The following is an 18,526-nucleotide window of genomic DNA, read 5'->3' as shown; positions in this document are numbered from 1 at the left end:
GAGCTACACTGAAACAATTATTTCCTTCCCTCCCCATTCATAAGTAGTTAAGCTGTGGTGTAAGAAGGAAAACAATGCTAAACCTCTTGTGGTTATCATTCGCATCTACCAGTAAAAAACTGAAACAAAACCAGTCATGAAATAGAAAAAGGAGGCAGGCTCTTGGTGGGCAGTTTCTGGAGAGCTCTTGTTTTATGGACTTCCCCACTGACTGCCTCCTGTCACACCCAACCTCTAGCAACATGGAGACTATAAATTGATTTGTGCATCCAGCTCAGGCAGAGCCAACAGGAAGACAGCCACAGTTTTGATTCTGTTGGCTTTGATCACTGTGGAGCTGGACATGACCTGTGCTCAGAAATCTTCTTCCTGGTGTAAGTGTGCTAAGGGAACACGAGTCGAGAACAGAGTGGACCCAAAGACCACTATGGCCTGAGGACTCACCTGCCATAGGGGAAAGCCATGTGCCCACTGGTTGGATCAAATTCTTTTCCTTTGGCCTAAGAAGTGATCAGTTTGTTATTTCTTATTGGGGGGGGGGCGGCGGGGGAGTTGGTCTGACTGAGGCTGGGGTAGATATCAAGGCAGTTCATCTAATCTAGAGATGTGCCTTGAATGTGGGGGTCATGGAGCCATTGCTCAGAGATGAACCCAAGGTATGGTGGAATGGGAGAGGTCTGATTGTCAGAGGTTTTATAGCACCTCCTCAGAAGGAGCTGTGATGATAGAATGTTCTTTCTACTGAGACTGTATAGGCTTTGGGGAAGGAGCACACCCTCCCATGACCAGACTGAGCATCCAGGCTTAAGAGCAAGTCTGGAGCTGATGAAGCTGAGGGAAGAGTCCCAGGTGTAAAGGAGACTATGGAATAAGCTGGCTTCCTGCAGGTGACCAGGCTTTAGGCCTCTCACATAAATTCTCAGCCTTGTCTTTCCGAATGCTTCAGGCTCCATAAACACCATTGTGTATTTCAGGATTTCAGAAACCTGGTGCTTGTCCCAAGATACCTACAGCAGGTGTTGGACGTTGTCTTGAACGCTGTTCAGGAGATGAATCATGCCCCAGGGAAAAGAAGTGCTGCAGCAATGGGTGTGGTCATCTCTGCGTAGCCCCCGTCTTTAAAGTGAATATAGACCCATGTCTTACTTCCCTACTGTTGTGAAACTATGACCAAAGCACTTACAGATGAGTTTCTTTTGGGCTTACAGATAGTGAGTCCATGACCTTCTTGGTGGGGAGCATGGCAGCAGGCAGGCAGGCATGGCACTGGAGCAGTAGCTGAAGACTTACATCTTGGCATAATATCATGAAAGAGAGAACAAGTTAAGTGGGAATAATGTGAGCCTTTGTCACCTCCAAGCCTGTCCCCAGTGCATCTCCTCCAACAAGGCCACACCTCCCAATCCTTCCACAAATGCTCCAACAACTGTGAACCAAGTAATCAAATATGTAATCCCATGGAGGTTACCAGTCAAAGCACCACACCCTTTCCAGGTATGTCCAAGGGAGTAGTGAGTGTCCAGGGGACTTTGGTGGGACACTCTCATGTTGCTTTGTCCACTGACTGCACACAAGGGTCTAGATGTGACCAAGAGAAAGAAACTGGAAGTAAATGGCAGCAGGACACTGGGGTACAGCCTCTGTGGCCTCTCCTCTGCAAAGATCCCCACAGTGACTACAGTGACACAAGTCACCGTGACAAGAACCACATGGCCATTAACTGGGATAGCGCACTCTTCCCCTCCCCAGACTAAGAGGGCTGACTCTCCCGGAGAGCAGTTGCTCAGGGGAGGGAGAGACAGGGAAGTGAGTGGGACCCGTCACCCATTTGAATACTTTATATGTCAGGTAGCAAGTGGTAGAATGGAGATTAAGCAGTAAATGTAACTAGTCTGGAGAATCAGCCCGGTGTGTCAGCATGAGCACTGTGCCAGTGTCTACTAAGTTCTGATAATGGAGACCAGCTTTGACTGGTGTCAGGATGAGGAGAAAGGAAGAGCCGAAAGAGTAAAGATCAATGAGGAAAAAGTTTAAGATATATTACACAAAGCCCTTCCAGACAAGAAAGGCAAGTTCACATGTTGGGAGATTTGCAGATCTTCCTTGGGAGATGGGGAGATGAGAGCCATGGAGAGCTGCGGTGTCTGGGAGCCGGGGTGAGGGTGGGGACAGGAGAACAAGGCCACATCCAAACAGTAATGAGCTATGCAGCATAGCGGGAGGGCTGAGCAGCTGGACCTTTCTAAACAGATGAAAATCATGATCAAATTTGTATTGTAGACAGATGACAGCTGGTGAAAGATGAATTTGATTCGATACTCATAAGCACCTCTGGAAGATTATTTTTCTGAATCCACGGAATCCATGCTTGCTACTTTCTTGCCCTAGAATTGCACCCTTAGAAGATGAAAAACTATAATGTTGTGACTGCCTTCTAGTCTTTGTGTCTAAAATAAACACTTATTAGCATTCTCTTGCTGAAGAGTTCTTCCCCTTTGCTCTTCCTGTCAACTATATTGATCTGCAAAGCCATCCCTGTAGGCTCCAGAGAGTCCCATGAACACTGAGCCCAGAAGATTGGGGACAAAGTGCTGCTAAGTAATCCTCTTCCCGTGCCATGTCTGTACCTCCAACGTGGCAGAGGACATAAGAGTATTTTCTGGGTGAATTCTGTGACCTTAAGTCTGCTCAAGCAAACAAAATGAAGTGAGCATGTCACAACAAGCAGGCCTGCTGGGTCTGTGTTTACTGGATCATGATTCAGGAGGAGCAGGAAGGGCTCAGGGAATTTCCCATTCTAAGCAATACAACCTCCTGCTGGACTGGATCTCCTACTCCAGGAGCAGAGGACCTGAGGTCAGTTCCCAGCATCCATTGCAGATAACTGACAACTTACTATAATTCCTACTTTAGGGATACTGATACCTTTGACATCCTTAGACACACCTGCCCTCATGTTCCCATGTACCCCACTCTCACCCCCATGCCAGTATTACAGCTCCGGAGGGAAAGATATCCTGACTTATTTGAAAGTCAGGCTTTGCCTACAGCTAGTGAAGGAAGTATCCTGGATACCTACAGCTCTAGAGGAAAAGGTATCCTGACTTGTCAGGCAGTCAGGCTACACCTGAAGTTAGGATCCAGTGATCCAGTGGGGGATGCTTTCCCTGCAGGATGTGTCAAGCCTGCTCCTCTCAGAGAGAGAGAGAGAGAGAGAGAGAGAGAGAGAGAGAGAGAGAGCCATCCCAGAGGAGCTCTGTTCTGCACCCATAATGCAGCTTCCCAGCAGAGGTATCCATTTCTTCTCAGCTCAGGCCCAAGATGGTATTTCTTCTGCTTCACTCTGCTAATGGAAAACCTCTTCAGAAATGTACAATCTGCCCTGGCTCTGGTGGAAAGTTGTTTGTTCTGCTCTGCTCCCCTAAGAGAACTTCCCGGCAGAGATTCTACTCCACACTGGGGAAAGATCTTCACCCAAAACTCTTTCAGTAGATTTATCTGGGAAGGAGGAGTCCAGGAGAGTGGCTACTGTAGTGAGGAGCAGCAGGCAGGCCTGCTTTTCGTCCCGCCCAGCTCCCGCATGGCTAATTTAGCCCCAGAAATAACAACACACAAATTGTATTCATTTAAACACTGCCTGGCCTATTATCTCTAGAGAGTTAGTTACTGGCTAACTCTCACATCTTGATTAACCCATTTCTAATAATCTGTATGTCACCATGAGGTCGTGGTTTACCAGGAGAGATTCAGCATGTCTGATCTGGTGGCTGGCTCCATGGCGTCTGTCTCATTGCTCTCTTCCCAGCATTCTGTTCTGTTTACTCCGCCTACCTAATTTTCTGTCCTATCAAAGGGCCAAGGCAGTCTCTTTATTAACCAATGAAAATAACACATAGACAGAAGGCCCATCTACATCATTTCCCCTTTTTCTATTTAAACAAAAAAGAAAGACTTTCACTTTAACATAGTAAAATTACATATAACAAAACAGTTATCGAGTAAGAATTACAGTTACAATATTTATATCTATTTTATCTTTATCATAATAATGGAAAACTATAACTATAACTAACTATTCTTCAACTCCATCAAAGACTCCAGAAGAATATAATATTACTTAAGTAAACAAGAAGTAAGCAACTTCCAAAACTCTAGAAATGACAGAGACATCTTGCTGCCTGGACAGTCACCCAAAGTTCCTCTGTACCATTGGGACATCCATCTTCAGCCTTTAGGCCCATAGTATCCAGCAGATTTTTCCATGAAGCAGGAAATTTCAAAGGCAGTTCAGTCACTATCTGCTGTGTCCTGCAGAATGTCTCACAGACTCTTTCATGAATCAGGAACCCCGAAAGACCATCTCACCTTTAAGCAAGTTCAGCATTCCTCTCTCTATGGGCTCTCTGTTGTCCAGTTTATGCAACAGTCCAGGCAAGAGCCGTTTCTTGCCCAAGTGGCTATCAAACTCCATAAGTAGCCCCTTTGATGCCCATCTTTCTCTTGAAGTAGATTGGTGCTGCCAGGAGCAGATGTGTCTCATTGTCATGAAAACCCTAAGTTATTAAAACATTAAATGCCATATTCTGTAGTCTTTGAAAGATACGAAGAATGCCTACCTGAAATATATCTATGCACATCTAGAAAATCTAACTATTAATGACTACAAGCTTGATGATTATTGATGATCATCCATTAATAACCTATATATCCTAAATATACATTACATTTTTAAATGAACTACATAATCACAATACCTTAGTCAAGAGAAGAAACATATATACATATAACAAAATTAACCTTAAAATCCATAACAAAGCAAATTATTCATATCTATATCATATCCCCCTTTAAATGTAAAGGAATATTTATAAACAATATCTGGGAATATGGACGTAGTTATTTCTCTCCAAACATCTTCCTGCTGTATAGGGGCGCTGTATATCAGGTCTTTCATGGTATAACCTGTCTGCCAGGTTCATCTCAGTTGGCAGTTGAATGAAGTAATTTTTTGAGGGTGTTCACAGCAAACTTTCAGGAGGGCGTGGTCTATCATACCATATTGGGATAGAAGCAATCCACAGGGTCTCATCCTCTGTGAAAACAAAAGAAGAAACTCTTTTCCAAAGTATCATATCCTTAGATCCAAATTCTGAAGTCAAGGTATCGGGCTGCCTCTGCAGGATAGAGAAGGACAGCTGTCAACTGTACAGGCAGAGGGGCTATATAGACCGTCTTAGGGACAGAGGTTTTCAGAGAGGGAATTGGTCATATTTTGGTCCTGTAAGCTTAGACAAGCTCTGATTGCCTAGATTTTCTGCTCAGGGATTAGTAGGTTTCATGTTCAGTTAGTTAAGGGCAGATTTGACTCTGGTTTTAGGGCCAAAGTGTGTTTCTCTCACTGGTCCATTTTAGCCTTTTGGCTCTACTTTTGAGAGGGCCAGGCAAATGCCAAACCAGGCTACCAATAACTCACTTAACAATTAGGCCTTAGTCCCTGCCTCTTGAAAATGAACTGGTAGTTTCTGAGGAAGCCATGAAATGGACAATCAATCACCAATGCCCTTGATGGCAAGGTCATCAGAAAAACTGCATGTATCAGACTGAAGCCAACCCCATAGTTATAACCAAATAATGAAAGATCCTGAGACTTCTACAAGCTTGCCCCCAAATGGAAAGCTATAGCCTTAGCCTACCCCTTCTAGCCCTAATCAATATGAAACTAGTCTGATTGTCATTCATGTAAGCCAATCCTACATACAATGAAGGTTCTTCCTTTAGAATTCCTTTAACCATGTATGAACGGAACCTGTGAGTTTCTCTGGGCATCATTGCCAATGGGCCTTTATGTCAGGTGTGTGACCTCTGTATGCTGGATCACTTTTCATGCTTGAGAACTGAACAGTCGTGCTAATTGCATATGCATCTGGTAGGATCAACTCTGCCAGACCGAGGTAACTTATCTGGAATACATACTCAAGGGGGTAAGGGATAACTTTCAACAGACCCAACAACCATCGAGAAGTGATGGATTTTCTGGGATCGGCTGGGTTGTGTAAGCTCTGGATCCCTGGGTTTGTTGAATTGGCACAGCCCTATGTGAGGCTCAAGGGTAGGGAAACTCCTTCTTACTGGACTCCACAGATGAAAAAAAAACCCTTTGATGAAATCAAGGCAGCTCTACTAGATGGACCTGCTTTGCCACTACCAGATGTCACCAAGCCCTTCCACCTATATGTGGACAAAAAAAGAGGGAATTGTCAAAGGGAAATCAATGCAAACCATTGGCCCGTGGAAGAGGCTGGTAGTCTACTTATCAAAAAGATTGAACCTGTTGGCTGCTGGTTGGCCTCCTTGCCTCTGTATAATTGCAACAACTCCCTTACTAATTAAAGACTCAGACAACTGACCTTGGGACAAGCCCTTAAGGTAACAAAACCCCATGCTATGAGGGAATTCTTAAACACCCGCCATAGGTGGCTAACTAACACTTGACTGACTATCAGCCTCTTCTCTTGAACTCACCCAGAATTCAGTGGCCACCCTGCTGCTAGATCAAGACCTGGACCAACCTCTCCATGACTGTATGGACATCCTGAGTCATCGTCACCAACTAGATGACTCAGACCTCAAGTATGTCCCTCTGATGAGGGTTGAGGTAACATGGTTTACTGATGGCAGTAGCTTTATCAAAGATGGTACCAGGTATGCAGGCACAGCCGGCCCCACTCAGGGAGGGGTAATATTGGCAGAGACCATACTCCTGGGACATCCACACAAAGGGCTGAACTGATAGCTCGACTAAGGCACTAGAGTTGGGAAAGGACAAGAGACTTAACATCTATACTGATAGCCAATATGCGCTTACCAAGGTGCACATCCATGGCACCATCTACAAGGGAAGAGGGTTATTAACTGAAGAAGGAAAGACTATTAAAAATAAATACTAGATTTTAGACCTCTTACAGGCCATCTGGCTGCCCAGACAAATAACTGTCATGCACTGCCTGGGGCACCAAAAAGGAGAGGACCCCATTTCCAGATGGAACAACCAGGCAGACACAACAACAACGGAAGCCGCCCTCCAGATGACAAACATTCTGCGGTCACACCCCCAAAAATAGTGCTTCCCACGCTGCCAGATTTTTCATCATACATCAACCAAGAGCTCCAAAGGATTCACTCTTGCACCAGTGCTTACAAGGACAAGGATGGATGGTTCAAGACCCCAGATGGACGAGTTATTCTTCCAACAGACTTTGCCACTCATCTAGTCAAGCAGGTACATCAGAGTACCCACCTGGGAGAGAAGAAAATGCAAGACGACCTTCTAAGGAAAACACATCTCAGGGTTGTTGGCCTTAAGGCTAAGATGGCAGAGGCCTTAGGCTGGTGTCTCAAATGCCATCTTGTAAATGCAAAGAGCATGGTCATAAGGACTGTACACTGAGAAAGGAGAATCAAAACCAGACCAGAAACAAACTGGGAAATCAACTTCACTGAGGAAGAAGCAGGCCTATATGGCCATTTATTATACAAATATTTATTATACAAATATTTATTAGTCTTTGTTGATATCTTTTCAGGATGGGCTGAGGTCTTTCCAACCAAACATGGAGCAGTACTTAAGAAACTATAAGAAAAGATCATCCCAGTGTGTGGCTTCCCGGAACTCCTAGACTCAGACAACAGACCTGCCTGCGTTCATCTCACAGGTCCCACAAAAGCGAGTTAAGGTTCTAGGGACTAACTGGAAATGTCATTGTGCAAACTGTTGCCAGAGTTCTGACCAGGTAGAAAGGATGAACTGGACTCTAAAGGAGACCTCAACTAAATTAACCCTTGAGACTGGTGGTGCTGGGTTTCTCTCTCTCCCTTTAATCTTTACTGGGTTCGCAATTCCCCCTATACCTTGGGCCTAACCCCATTTGACATCGTGTACATCAGGCCTCCACCCATTCTGCCAAACCTTAAGGCAGACAATAAGTGAATTTAATGATAAAAATATTCTTTACATCCTACAAGTTCTCTCTCCAGTCTAGAAATAAGTCTGGCCCAAGCTGCAAGCAGCCTGAGAAGGAACTACCTCATGTGTCCCATGGAGTCTGGTCAGGGGTTCTAGCAGTCACCAAACAACATTGGAAAGAGACTTTATAGTTTGAATGGAAGAGGCTCCACACTGTCATCCTGTCTTTGCCCGTGGCTGTTAAAGTAGATGGGGTCCCTGCCTGGATCCATCACTCCCACATGAAGCCTGGGGACCCACATGCGCATCCAGAGGATCTCTTTGTATCTGGAACATTAAACACTCATGCTAATTGCATACAAGTCTGGTGGTCTTTGAAGGACTTCTTTAAGACCCTAACAATTTCAGGGCCAGAGTGTGTTTCTTTCACTGGGTCTGGTCTTAGTGCTAAAGTGTGTTTCCTTGGCTTTGGTTCAGGGTCAGACCGTGTTTCTGTGGTTCTGGTTTCAGGGCCAAATTGTTTCTTTCACTGATTATAGTCTTTGGGTTACAGTGAGATTTTTGTTTGTTTGTTTTGCTTTGTTTTGTTTTGTTGAGTGACTCTGGCTTCTGGCCCAGGGTGGATTTCCTCGGGTGGCCCTATTACCCTACACTAGGTCTCCTTATATAGCTCCTTCATCTGTCTAATTTTTTAACTCTTGGCATTTTACCACCTCACGTCTTTCTCTGAGAGCCTATAATTAGGCCAGTAAAAGAGGCAAGCATACTCCTCAGGGACTAGGGACACCGCGTGTCCCCTGTGGCTCCCTTCCCTCCTCTGCTCACTCCTGCAGCCTTCTCACTAAAGACCTGTCTTATAGAGAAACATTGCTGTAAGACAATCAGCCATCACAGGGGAGCCTGCCTCCTTTGAACTTGCTCTGGCCACTTTGAAATGGTTGAGTATCCATCTCTTCCAGGGTACACTTCATTGCCTACTGCAGGGGAGAGGGGCCCAGATTCCACACCTCTTCAAAGGTCTCATCTAGAGAACTCCAAAGGACTCAAGCATTGTCTCTCCCAGAAGTGGGCTGCATCACACACAACCAGATATCCAGGAAGCCTGAAATGGCCCTGACCCTCCACAGTGACTGTCTCGGCTTCACTTCAGTGAGTTGCTGAGCTACACAGAAGCAATCATTTTCCTTGCTCACCATGTATAAAGGGCTAAGTTGTGCTCTAAGGAGGAACTCAGTGCTAAAACATACATAATTTTCTTTCCTGGTTATCTATGTTACCTATCAAGAAATGGTACTCTAATTGTAATTAGAGATAAGCCAGTTATGAAATAGAAAAGGGAGTCAGGCCATTAGCAGGCACTTTCTGGGAAGCTCTTTTGCCTATACTTCCCAGTTGACTGTTTCCTGTCACACCCAGGCTTCTAGCGTTACTGAGGGTATAAATTGACTTGGGCATTCAGCCCAGCCAGAGCCAACATGAAGACACCCACAGTCTTGGTTTTGGTGGTTTTGATCGCCACAGTGATGGACACGGCCTATCCTCTGTCTTCTTCTGGAAGTAAGTGTGCCAAGGGGATACAAGCTAAGAGCAGGGGAGGGCTCAAGGTCACTACAGGCTGAGACTCAGCTGCCACAGGGCAAAGTCTTCTGACAATCGCTTAGAGCAAACTCCTTATGGCCTACAGGAGTAAACGCTCTTTATTTCTTATCTTTCTGTTGGAGAGAGAGAGAGAGAGAGAGAGAGAGAGAGAGAGAGAGAGAGTTGCCTCTGACAGAAGCTGGATTAGGGATCAGGACTCCTTATCTAGTTTGGAGATGTGTCTTGGATGTGGGACTCATGTAAGCCATTGCTCAGAGATAAAGCTGGGGGATGGTGGGATGGGAGAGGTCTGGCTGTCATTAGAGAAGTTTATAGCATCTTCTCAGATGTAAAGAAGGGGCTGTGATGGTGGTTCTCTCTGCAGAGACAGTACAGGCTTTGGGGAGGGAGCACACTCTCCCATGGCCAGGAAACACCCAGGCCTCAGAGAGAGACTGGAGCTGGTGAAGCTGAGGGAAGAGCCCTGGGGTGCAAAGGAGAATACAGAATTAGCTGCTTTCCTGCAGGTGACCAGGCTTTGACCTCTAGCATCAGCTCTCAACCTTGTCTTTCCGACTGCTTCAGATTCCATAAACACCACTATGTATTTCAGGATTGCAGAAACCTGGAGCTTGTCCCAAGGTGCCCCCAAATACTGGTGGAGCATGTGTTGAAAGATGCTCTGGAGATGATTCCTGCCCTGGAAAAATGAAGTGCTGCAGCAATGGGTGTGGTCATGTCTGCAAATCTCCTGTTTCCTAAGTGAGTACAGTCAGGGTCTCGCTTTCCTATTGTTGTGACACCGTGACCAAGACAACTTATAAAAGAAACTTTCAAACTCTTACTCCTGTCTCCAGTGATACATCACCTCCAGCAAGGACACACCTCCTAACTCTTGCACATAAGCTCCAACAACTATGCACCAAAAATGCAAATATACACACTTTTTTGTAACTTAACCATTCAAACCACCAAATCCTTTTAAGATATATCCAAGGGAGTAGTGAGTGTCCAGGGGACTTTGGTGGGACAGTCTCATGCTGCTTTGTCCACTGACTGCACACAAGGGTCTAGATGTGACCAAGAGAAAGAAACTGGAAGTAAACGGCAGCAGGACACTGGGGTACAGGCTCTGTGGCCCTCTCCTCCACAAAGATCCCCACAGCGACTACAGTGACACAAGTCACCGTGACAAGGACCACATGGCCATAAACTGGGATAGAGCACTCTTCCCCTCCCCAGACTAAGAAGGCTGACTCTCCCAGAGAGCAGGCTTTCCTGGGAGGGACAAAGATAATGAAGTAAATGGAAAGATTCATTCATTTGAATATCTTATGCAATAGGTAGGCCTGTGAGGGAATGGAAGTAAGATGTAAATATACTAGAGAAACAGATTTGGGGGTCAGCACGAGAGCTGCACCAGTCTCTACTAAGTTCTGATAATGCTGACCAACTTTGTCTGGTGTCTGGATGGGGAGAAGAAGTTTGCAAGAGTGAGATCAATAAGGAGAAAGTTAAGTCAGGTTACACAGAGCCCACGAGACAAGGAAGGCAAGTTGAGAAGGTGGAAGATTTGCAGACCTTTTTTGGGAGATGGAGAAATGATTACCCTGGAGAGCTATGGTGTCTGGGATAGTGGTGGGGACAGGACAACAAGGCCACATCCAAACAGTAATGAGCGGCCTAGCATAGCATGAGAGCTGAACAGTAGGACCATTCTAAACAAACGAAAATCATGATCAAATTTGTATTGTAGAAGGCTGGCAGCCCTGAGAAGGATGGATTCGATGCTTATAAGCATGATTGATGATCAGCCCCAGAAGATTCTGAATCCAAGGAGCTGGGCCTGCTACTCCCTCATCCTAGAACTGCATCCTTAGAAGATACAAGCCTACAATGTGGTCACTGTTTCCCAGTCTTTGTGTTCAAAATAAAACCTCTTTAGCATTCTCCTGCTGATGAGTTCTTCCTATTTGTGCATCCTATTGACTATTCCAATTAGCAGAGCCATCCCAGTAGCCTCCAGAGGGTCCCATTAACACCTAGGTCCCAGGATAGAGGACAAGTAGTTCCTAAATAATCCCTCTTCCCCTGCTGTTTTTTTTATCTACAATCATGGCAGAGGACATAAGAATATTTCCTGGGTGCTTTCTGTGACCTTAAGTCTGGTCAAGCAAACAAAATGAAGTAAGTCTGTACCACTGAGCAGGCCTGCTGGGGCTGTGTTACTGGATCATGATTCAGGAGGAGCAGGAAGGGCTCAGGGAATTCCCCATTCTAAGGTAGCACAGCCACCTGTTGGACTGGATCTCCTACTCCAGGAGTATGACCAGGACCTCTAGGTTGTGAGTTCTGCTTAGCAAGACTTAATAGGCTTGGGCAGGAGGTTCAGGGGTTAGTAGCACATGCTGCTCTTTCAGAGGACCTGAGGTCAGTTCCCAACATCTATTACAGGTGGCTGACAACTTTCTATAACTCCTGCTTCCGGCATATTGACACCTCTGGTGTCCTCAGACATCTACCCTCATGTGCACATCTACTCCACTCTCACCCCCATGCCAGTGTTATAGCTTCAGAGAAAAAGGTATCCTGACTTATTTGAAAGTCAGGCTTTGCCTACAGCTAGTGAAGGAAGTATCCTGGATACCTACAGCTCTAGAGGAAAAGGTATCCTGACTTGTCAGGGAGTCAGGCTCCACCTACAGCTGTGAAGGGAAGGCATGCTGGGCACCTGCACTGTGAGGAGAAAGGTATCCTCACTTGTCAGGGAGTCAGGCTATACCTGAAGCTGGGGCCCAGTCAGGGATGCGCTCCCTGCAGGATGTGGCAATCCTGCTCCTCTCTGAGAGAGAGAGAGAGAGAGAGAGAGAGAGAGAGAGAGAGAGAGAGAGAGAACCATCACAGATGAGCTCTGCTCTGCACCCATAATGCAGCTTCCCAGCAGAGGTATCCATATCCATTTCTTCTCAGCTCAGGCCCAAGATGGTACTTCTTCTGCTTCACTCTGCTAATGGAAAACTTCTGCAGCAACGTAGCAATCTGCCCTGCCTCTGGTGAAAAGTTGTTACTTCTGCTCTGCTCCCCTAAGGGAGCTTCCCAGCAGAGATTCTGCTCCTCACTGGAGAAAGATCTTCACCCAAAACTCTTTCAGTAGATTTATCTGGGAAGGAGGAGTCCAGAAGAGTGGCTGCCTCTGCAGGATAGAGAAGGACAGCGGCCAACTGCACAGGCAGAGGGGCTATGTAGACCTTCTTAGGGACAGAGGTTGTCAGAGAGGGAATTGGTCAGATTTTGGACCCCTTGAGCTAAAATAAGCTCTGATTGCCTAGATTTTCTGCTCAAGGATTGGTAGGGTTTCTTCTCAGGAATTGGTAGGTTTCATGTTCGGTTAGTCAAGAGCAGATTTGGCTCCGGTTCAGGGCCAAAGTGTGTTTCTTTCATTGGACTGTTTTTAACCTTTTGGCTCTACTTTTGAGAGGGTCAGGATCTCATACCATACCAAGATTCTAATAACTCACTTAAAAATTAGGCCTCAGTTCCTGCCTCTTGAAACTAAACAAGCAGTTTCTGAGGAAGCCATGGACTATGTACAATCCATCACCAATGCCCCTGATGGTGAGGTCATCAGGGAAACTGCAGTTACCAGACCTAAGCCAGCCTCTCAGTACCTCAAGGCAATGACCAAAAAAGGACAGATCCTGGGATTTGTCCAAGCCTGCCCAAAATTGCAAAGACTATAGCTTTAGTCCTCCCCTGCTAACCCTAACCAATCAGAAATCTATTAGTCTGATTGGCACTCATGTAAGCCAATCCTAGATAGAATGACCTCACTTTCTTTAGAATTCCTTTAGCTGTGTATAAAAAGAGCCTGGAGCTTGTCTTGGGGTCATTCCCATTTTACCTTTATGTCAGGTGTGTGGCCTCTGCATGCTGGATCTCCTTTTATCTTGAACATTAAACACTCTTGCTAATTGCATACAAGTCTGGTGGTCTTTGTGGGACTTCTTTAAGACCCTAACAGTTTCAGAACCAGGGTGTGTTTCTTTCACTGGCTCTCGTCTTAGGGCCAAAGTATGTTTCCTTGGCTCTGGCTCAGGGTCAGACTATGTTTCTTTGGTTCTGGTTTGAGGGCCAACTTGTTTCTTTCAGTGACTCTGGTTTCAGGGCCAGGGTGAGTTTTTTGCTGTTTTGTTTTGCTGGCTGACTCTGGCTTCAGGGCCAGGGTGGAATTTTTCGGATGGCCCTATTGCCCTACTCTTGATCTCCTTTTATAGCTCCTTCCTCCGTCTAATTTTTGTTCATCACCTGGATCTGCCATCCATCTGATCTCCGGTTCCTTCATCCAGGCTAATCCTGCTCTTTGCTTCTGCAGCCAAACTCAACTTTACAGCTCTGTTTTCAAACAGGTGACCTGATGTGACCTGACCTGCAGTCACCATAGTTTCTCCAGACTCTCCTCTCCACCCTGGGTCATTACCTTGTCAATCTAGCTTAAACCTAGATTCTTCTGTTTTTCTGTTCCTCGGGACTTCTAAAATCTCTTGAATTCTTCTGTGGTCTATTAACCCTTTACAGCCATTTCTATAGCACATGTAAGTACATATTTGTATATTGATGGAGCGGTATATTTACGGTGTTTTGTGTAATATGTGATTAAGAGTTAGTATTAGTAATTTAGGTTGGAATAAAAGAAAGTGTGTTTGCATTGGCCAGGGTTACAAGGGAAAGAAAAACTGCCTGGCCAGTTTCTTCCACTAAAACTGGTTTGTCTTAAACCAAGTAGTAGTGGCCCATGCTTTTAATCCCAGCAGTCAGGAGGCAGAGGCAAGCTGCTCTCTATGAGCTGGAGACCAGAATGATCTACAGAGTGAGTTCCAGGACAGCCAGGTACTACACAGATAAACCCTGTCACAAGAAAAAAAAAAGAAAAGAATTAGTAAATAGAAAACAGCTGCTGGATCTTATGAATGAATTTATGGTTATTCCATAAATTATGACATTATAAACAAACACACATGATTTGCCTTTGTTTCTGACATAGGATGCACACAGCAGAATAGGAAAAGTTACAGGCACCAAGATTGTTTTCCTCAATCGGAAGGAAGGACTGGAAACACATGGAGCAAGGCTTGTGGCTAAACGCCCCCCCCCACCCCCGTCCCTGAGAAGTAACCTGCAAAGATAACTCCAAAGGCAGCCACATGATGGCTATGGCATCCGCACAGCTGTTGGCATTTTTCCACTTCAGCTCTTTCTTGGGAGTCTATAATTGGGACAACAAAAGAGACAGGCACTCTCTTCAGCAACCAGGGATGCGCCATGTTCTCCTGTGCCTCCCATTCCTCCTCTGCTCACCAGTGCGGCCTTCTTTCTAAAGTCCTGTCTTACAGAAAAGCTTGGGTCTAAGAAGACCAACCATCACAGCAGAGCCTGCCTGCTTTGTACTGGCTATAGTCACTTGGAAATCTTTGAGTATCCCTCTCTTCCAGGGGAAACCTCATTGCCTACTTCTGCAGGTTAGAGGGGGAATAAATTCCACAATTGTTTAGGGATCTCATCTGTAGAGCTCCAAACGACACAAGCACCGTCTCTCCCAGAAGCAGGCTACAGCCTGACAGAACTGGATGTCGGGGAAAACCCAGATGGCCCTGACATTCCATGGCGGCCTCTCTGCTTCAGTTTCCACTCTGAGCTGTCCTTTGCTCACCATTCATAAAGGGTTAAGCTGTTCTGTAAGGAGGAGCTCAGTGTTCAAACATACTTAGATTTCCCCCTGGTTATCTAGCCTACCTATCAAGAAACAATGTTCTCGTTGTCTTTAGAGAGAAGCCAGTTACGAAACAGAAGGAGCCAGGATAGCCGCAGGCACTTTCTGAAGAGTTCCTTTTTTTCTGTACTTGCTGATTGCTTGCCTCCTGTCACACGTGTGCTTCTAAAGTTGCTGAGACTATAAATTGATGTGTATGTGTTCAACACAGTCAGAGCCAACATGAAGACATCCACAGTCTTGGTTCTGCTGGCTTTGATTGCCTGTACTCTGTCTTCTACCACAGGTAAATGTGCTAAGGGAATACAGGCTGAGAGTAGAGAGGGCTCAAAGGTCACCAGGGCCTGAGACTCGGCTGCCACAAGGGAAAGCCATGTGCTTACTGTGTGGATCAAAACTCACTTCTTTTGACCTATTTGAGTGATCATACCACATTTCTTATATGAGAAAGAGTGGGGGGAGAGAGAGATAGAGCTGATCTGACAGAAGCTGGGGTAGAGATCAGGGCAGCTCCTCTACTCTGGAGATGTGCCTTGAATGTGGGGGTCACAGGAGCCATTGCTCAGAGATGAAGATGGGGTATGGTGGGATGGGAGAGGTCTGGCTGTCATTAGAGGGTTTACAGCATCTTCTCAGGTGTACAGAAGGGGCTGTGATGGTGGAAGGTTCTTTCTTCTGAGACTGTACAGGCTTTGGGGAGGGAGCACACTCTCCCACGGCCAGGAAACACCCAGGCCTCAGAGAGAGACTGGAGCCGGTGAAGCTGAGGGAAGAGCCCTGGGGTACAAAGGAGAATACAGAATTAGCTGCTTTCCTGCAGGTGACCAGGCTTTGACCTCTAGCATCAGCTCTCAACCTGTCTTTCCGACTGCTTCAGATTCCATAAATACCACTATGTGTTTCAGGATTGCAGAAACCTGGAGCTTGTCCCAAGGTGCCCCCAAATACTTTTGGAACATGTGTTGAGAGCTGCACTGGAGATGATTCCTGCCCTGAGAAAACGAAGTGCTGCAGCAATGGGTGTGGTCACGTCTGCACATCTCCTGTTTCCTCAGTGAGTACAGTCAGGGTCTCGCTTTCCTACTGTTGGGACACCGTGACCAAGGCAACTTATAGAAGAAAGAGTTTACTGGGATCACAGTTTCAGACAGGGAGTCCATGACCGTCATGGTGGGGAGCATGGCAGCAGGCAGACAGGCATGGCGCTGGAGCAGTAGCTGAAGACTTACATCTTGACACGAAATCATGAAGCTGAGAGCAAGAAGATTGGCAATAGTGTGGGACTTTGACACCCCCAATCCTCTCTCCAGGCCACACCTCCTATACCATCCACAAATGTGCCAATAATATATACATATATATATATATATATATATATATATATATATATATATATATATGTGTGTGTGTGTGTGTGTGTGTGTGTGTGTTCAAATATATATAAGCCCATGGGGGCCATTACCATTCAACCTACCATATCCAGTCAAGGTATGTTCAAAGGAGTAACTGAGTGTCCAGGGGACTTTTGTGAGACAGTTTTATGTTGCTTTGTCCATTGACTGCACACAAGAGTCTGGATGTGTCAAAGAGAAAGAAACTGGAAGTAAATGGCAGCAGGACACTGGGGTACAGCCTCTGTGGCCTTCTCCTCTGCAAAGATTCCCACAGCGACTACAGTGACACAAGTCACCGTGACAAGGACCACATGGCCATTAACTGGGATATCTCACTCTTCCCATTCCCAGACTAAGAGGGCTGACTCTCCCGGAGAGCAGGTGCTCAGGGGAGGGGGAGATAGGGAAGTGAGTGGGACCCATCATCCATTTGAATACTTTATATGTCAGGTAGCACATGGTAGAATGGAGATTAAGCAGTAAATGTTACTAGTCTGGAGAATCAGCCCTGTGTGTCAGCACGAGCGCTGCACCAGTGTCTACTAAGTTCTGATAATGGAGACTAGCTTTGCCTGAGGAGATGCAGGGGAGATGCAAGAGTGGAGATCCAGCATGATGAAGCTTAAGGTAGGATACACAGAGCACACTAGACAAGGAGGGCAAGCTCAGATGGTGGGAGACAAGCCAGCCCTCTTGGCAGATGGGAAGATGAGAGCCATGGAGAGCTGTGGTGTCTGGGGTTGGGGGTGGAGGTGGTGGTGGGGACAGGACAAAAGGCCATATCCACACAGTAATGAGCTGCCCAGCATAGCGTGAGGGCTGAACAGCTGGACCTTTCTAAACAGATGAAAATCATGATCAAATTTGTATTGTAGACAGATGACAGCTGGTGAAAGATGGATTCGATACCCATCAGCACGAATGTTGACCACCTCTGGAAGTTTTTTTCTGAATCCACGGAATCCGTTCTTGCTACTTTCTTGCCCTAGAATTGCACCCTTAGAAGATGAGAGCCTGTAATGCTGTGACTGCTTCCTATTCTTTGTGTCCAAAATAAATGATCCTTAGCATTGTCTTGTTGAAGATTTCTTCCCATTTGTGCAGCCTACTGACTACTCCGATTAGCAGAGCCATCCCTGTAGCCTCCAGAGGCCCATGCTCACTGAGCCCACAGGATCCCAGCAGATCAGTACAAATTAATCCTAAATAATCCCTCTTCCCATGCTGTGTCTGTGCCTGCAAACATGGCAGAGGACAGAAGAGTATTTTCTGGGTGCATTCTGTGACCTTAAGTCTGGTCAAACAAACAAAATGAAGTGAGCATGTCCCACCAAGCAGGCCTGCTGGGTCTGCGTTTACTGGGTCATGATTCAGGAGGAGCAGGAAGGGCTCAGGAATTCCACATTCGAAGGCAATACAACCTCCTGCTGGACTGCATCTCTAACTCCAGGAGCACAGCCACGGCCTCTGGGGTGTGTTTCTGCTGCTCATGAGTAAATAGGTTGGGAAGCTGGTTCATGTCAGTTCCTGACATCCATAACAGGGACAACTCCCTAAAACTCCAGCTCAAGGGGATCTGACACCTCTGACCCCGTCAGACACCTGCCCTCGTGTGCATTTGAACCCCCGCCCCCCCCACACTTTAAATCATTAAGAAGCATTGATTAAAAGCACCTGTTCCTGTCTATATTAGGTGTTAGAACTTCAGTGAAATACCTCCAGGAGTCTGGGGCCCTTCCCTATCCTTCGAGCTCAGCTCTGGTGCAGGGAAGGGCTTCTGCTCCTCCCCTGGTCTTAGCTGGATGCCTGCAAGCCATGTTCAGA

General features: G+C 46.2%; 2 protein-coding genes and 1 long non-coding RNA gene across 4 annotated transcripts; all 3 read left to right on the top strand.

Moving 5' to 3' along the window:
• The first annotated feature begins 287 nt into the window (after window positions 1–287).
• LOC146893231 (uncharacterized) lies at window positions 288–2,472 on the top strand. Its single transcript, XR_015003428.2, has 3 exons — window positions 288–374; window positions 975–1,123; window positions 2,281–2,472. It is a non-coding gene; the product is annotated as an uncharacterized LOC146893231 (long non-coding RNA).
• A 6,892-nt stretch (window positions 2,473–9,364) lies between these two features.
• LOC148120826 (WAP four-disulfide core domain protein 18-like) lies at window positions 9,365–11,491 on the top strand. Of its 2 annotated transcripts, none has more exons than XM_087910165.1 (3): window positions 9,365–9,520; window positions 10,155–10,303; window positions 11,298–11,491. In XM_087910165.1, the coding sequence occupies exons 1-2, from the start codon at window positions 9,439–9,441 to the stop codon at window positions 10,301–10,303; spliced, it is 231 nt and encodes a 76-aa protein (XP_087766291.1). In that variant the 5' UTR covers window positions 9,365–9,438; the 3' UTR covers window positions 11,298–11,491. The 2 variants fall into 2 exon arrangements, with proteins under 2 accessions (XP_087766291.1, XP_087766292.1); XM_087910166.1 differs by lacking the exon at window positions 11,298–11,491 and adding an exon at window positions 10,784–10,802.
• Window positions 11,492–15,379: 3,888 nt separating this feature from the next.
• Window positions 15,380–17,775, top strand: LOC125408381 (WAP four-disulfide core domain protein 18-like). The gene is made up of 3 exons (XM_048446647.3): window positions 15,380–15,594; window positions 16,214–16,362; window positions 17,578–17,775. The coding sequence occupies exons 1-3, from the start codon at window positions 15,531–15,533 to the stop codon at window positions 17,593–17,595; spliced, it is 231 nt and encodes a 76-aa protein (XP_048302604.2). The 5' UTR covers window positions 15,380–15,530; the 3' UTR covers window positions 17,596–17,775.
• The last annotated feature ends 751 nt before the right edge of the window (window positions 17,776–18,526 follow it).

Source organism: Myodes glareolus, chromosome 9 (assembly GCF_982192425.1).
Source record: "Myodes glareolus chromosome 9, mMyoGla1.1, whole genome shotgun sequence".
NCBI lineage: Eukaryota > Metazoa > Chordata > Mammalia > Rodentia > Cricetidae > Myodes > Myodes glareolus.
Note: the sequence above shows the minus strand (reverse complement) of the source record. Positions and strands in the feature narration are given on the sequence as shown.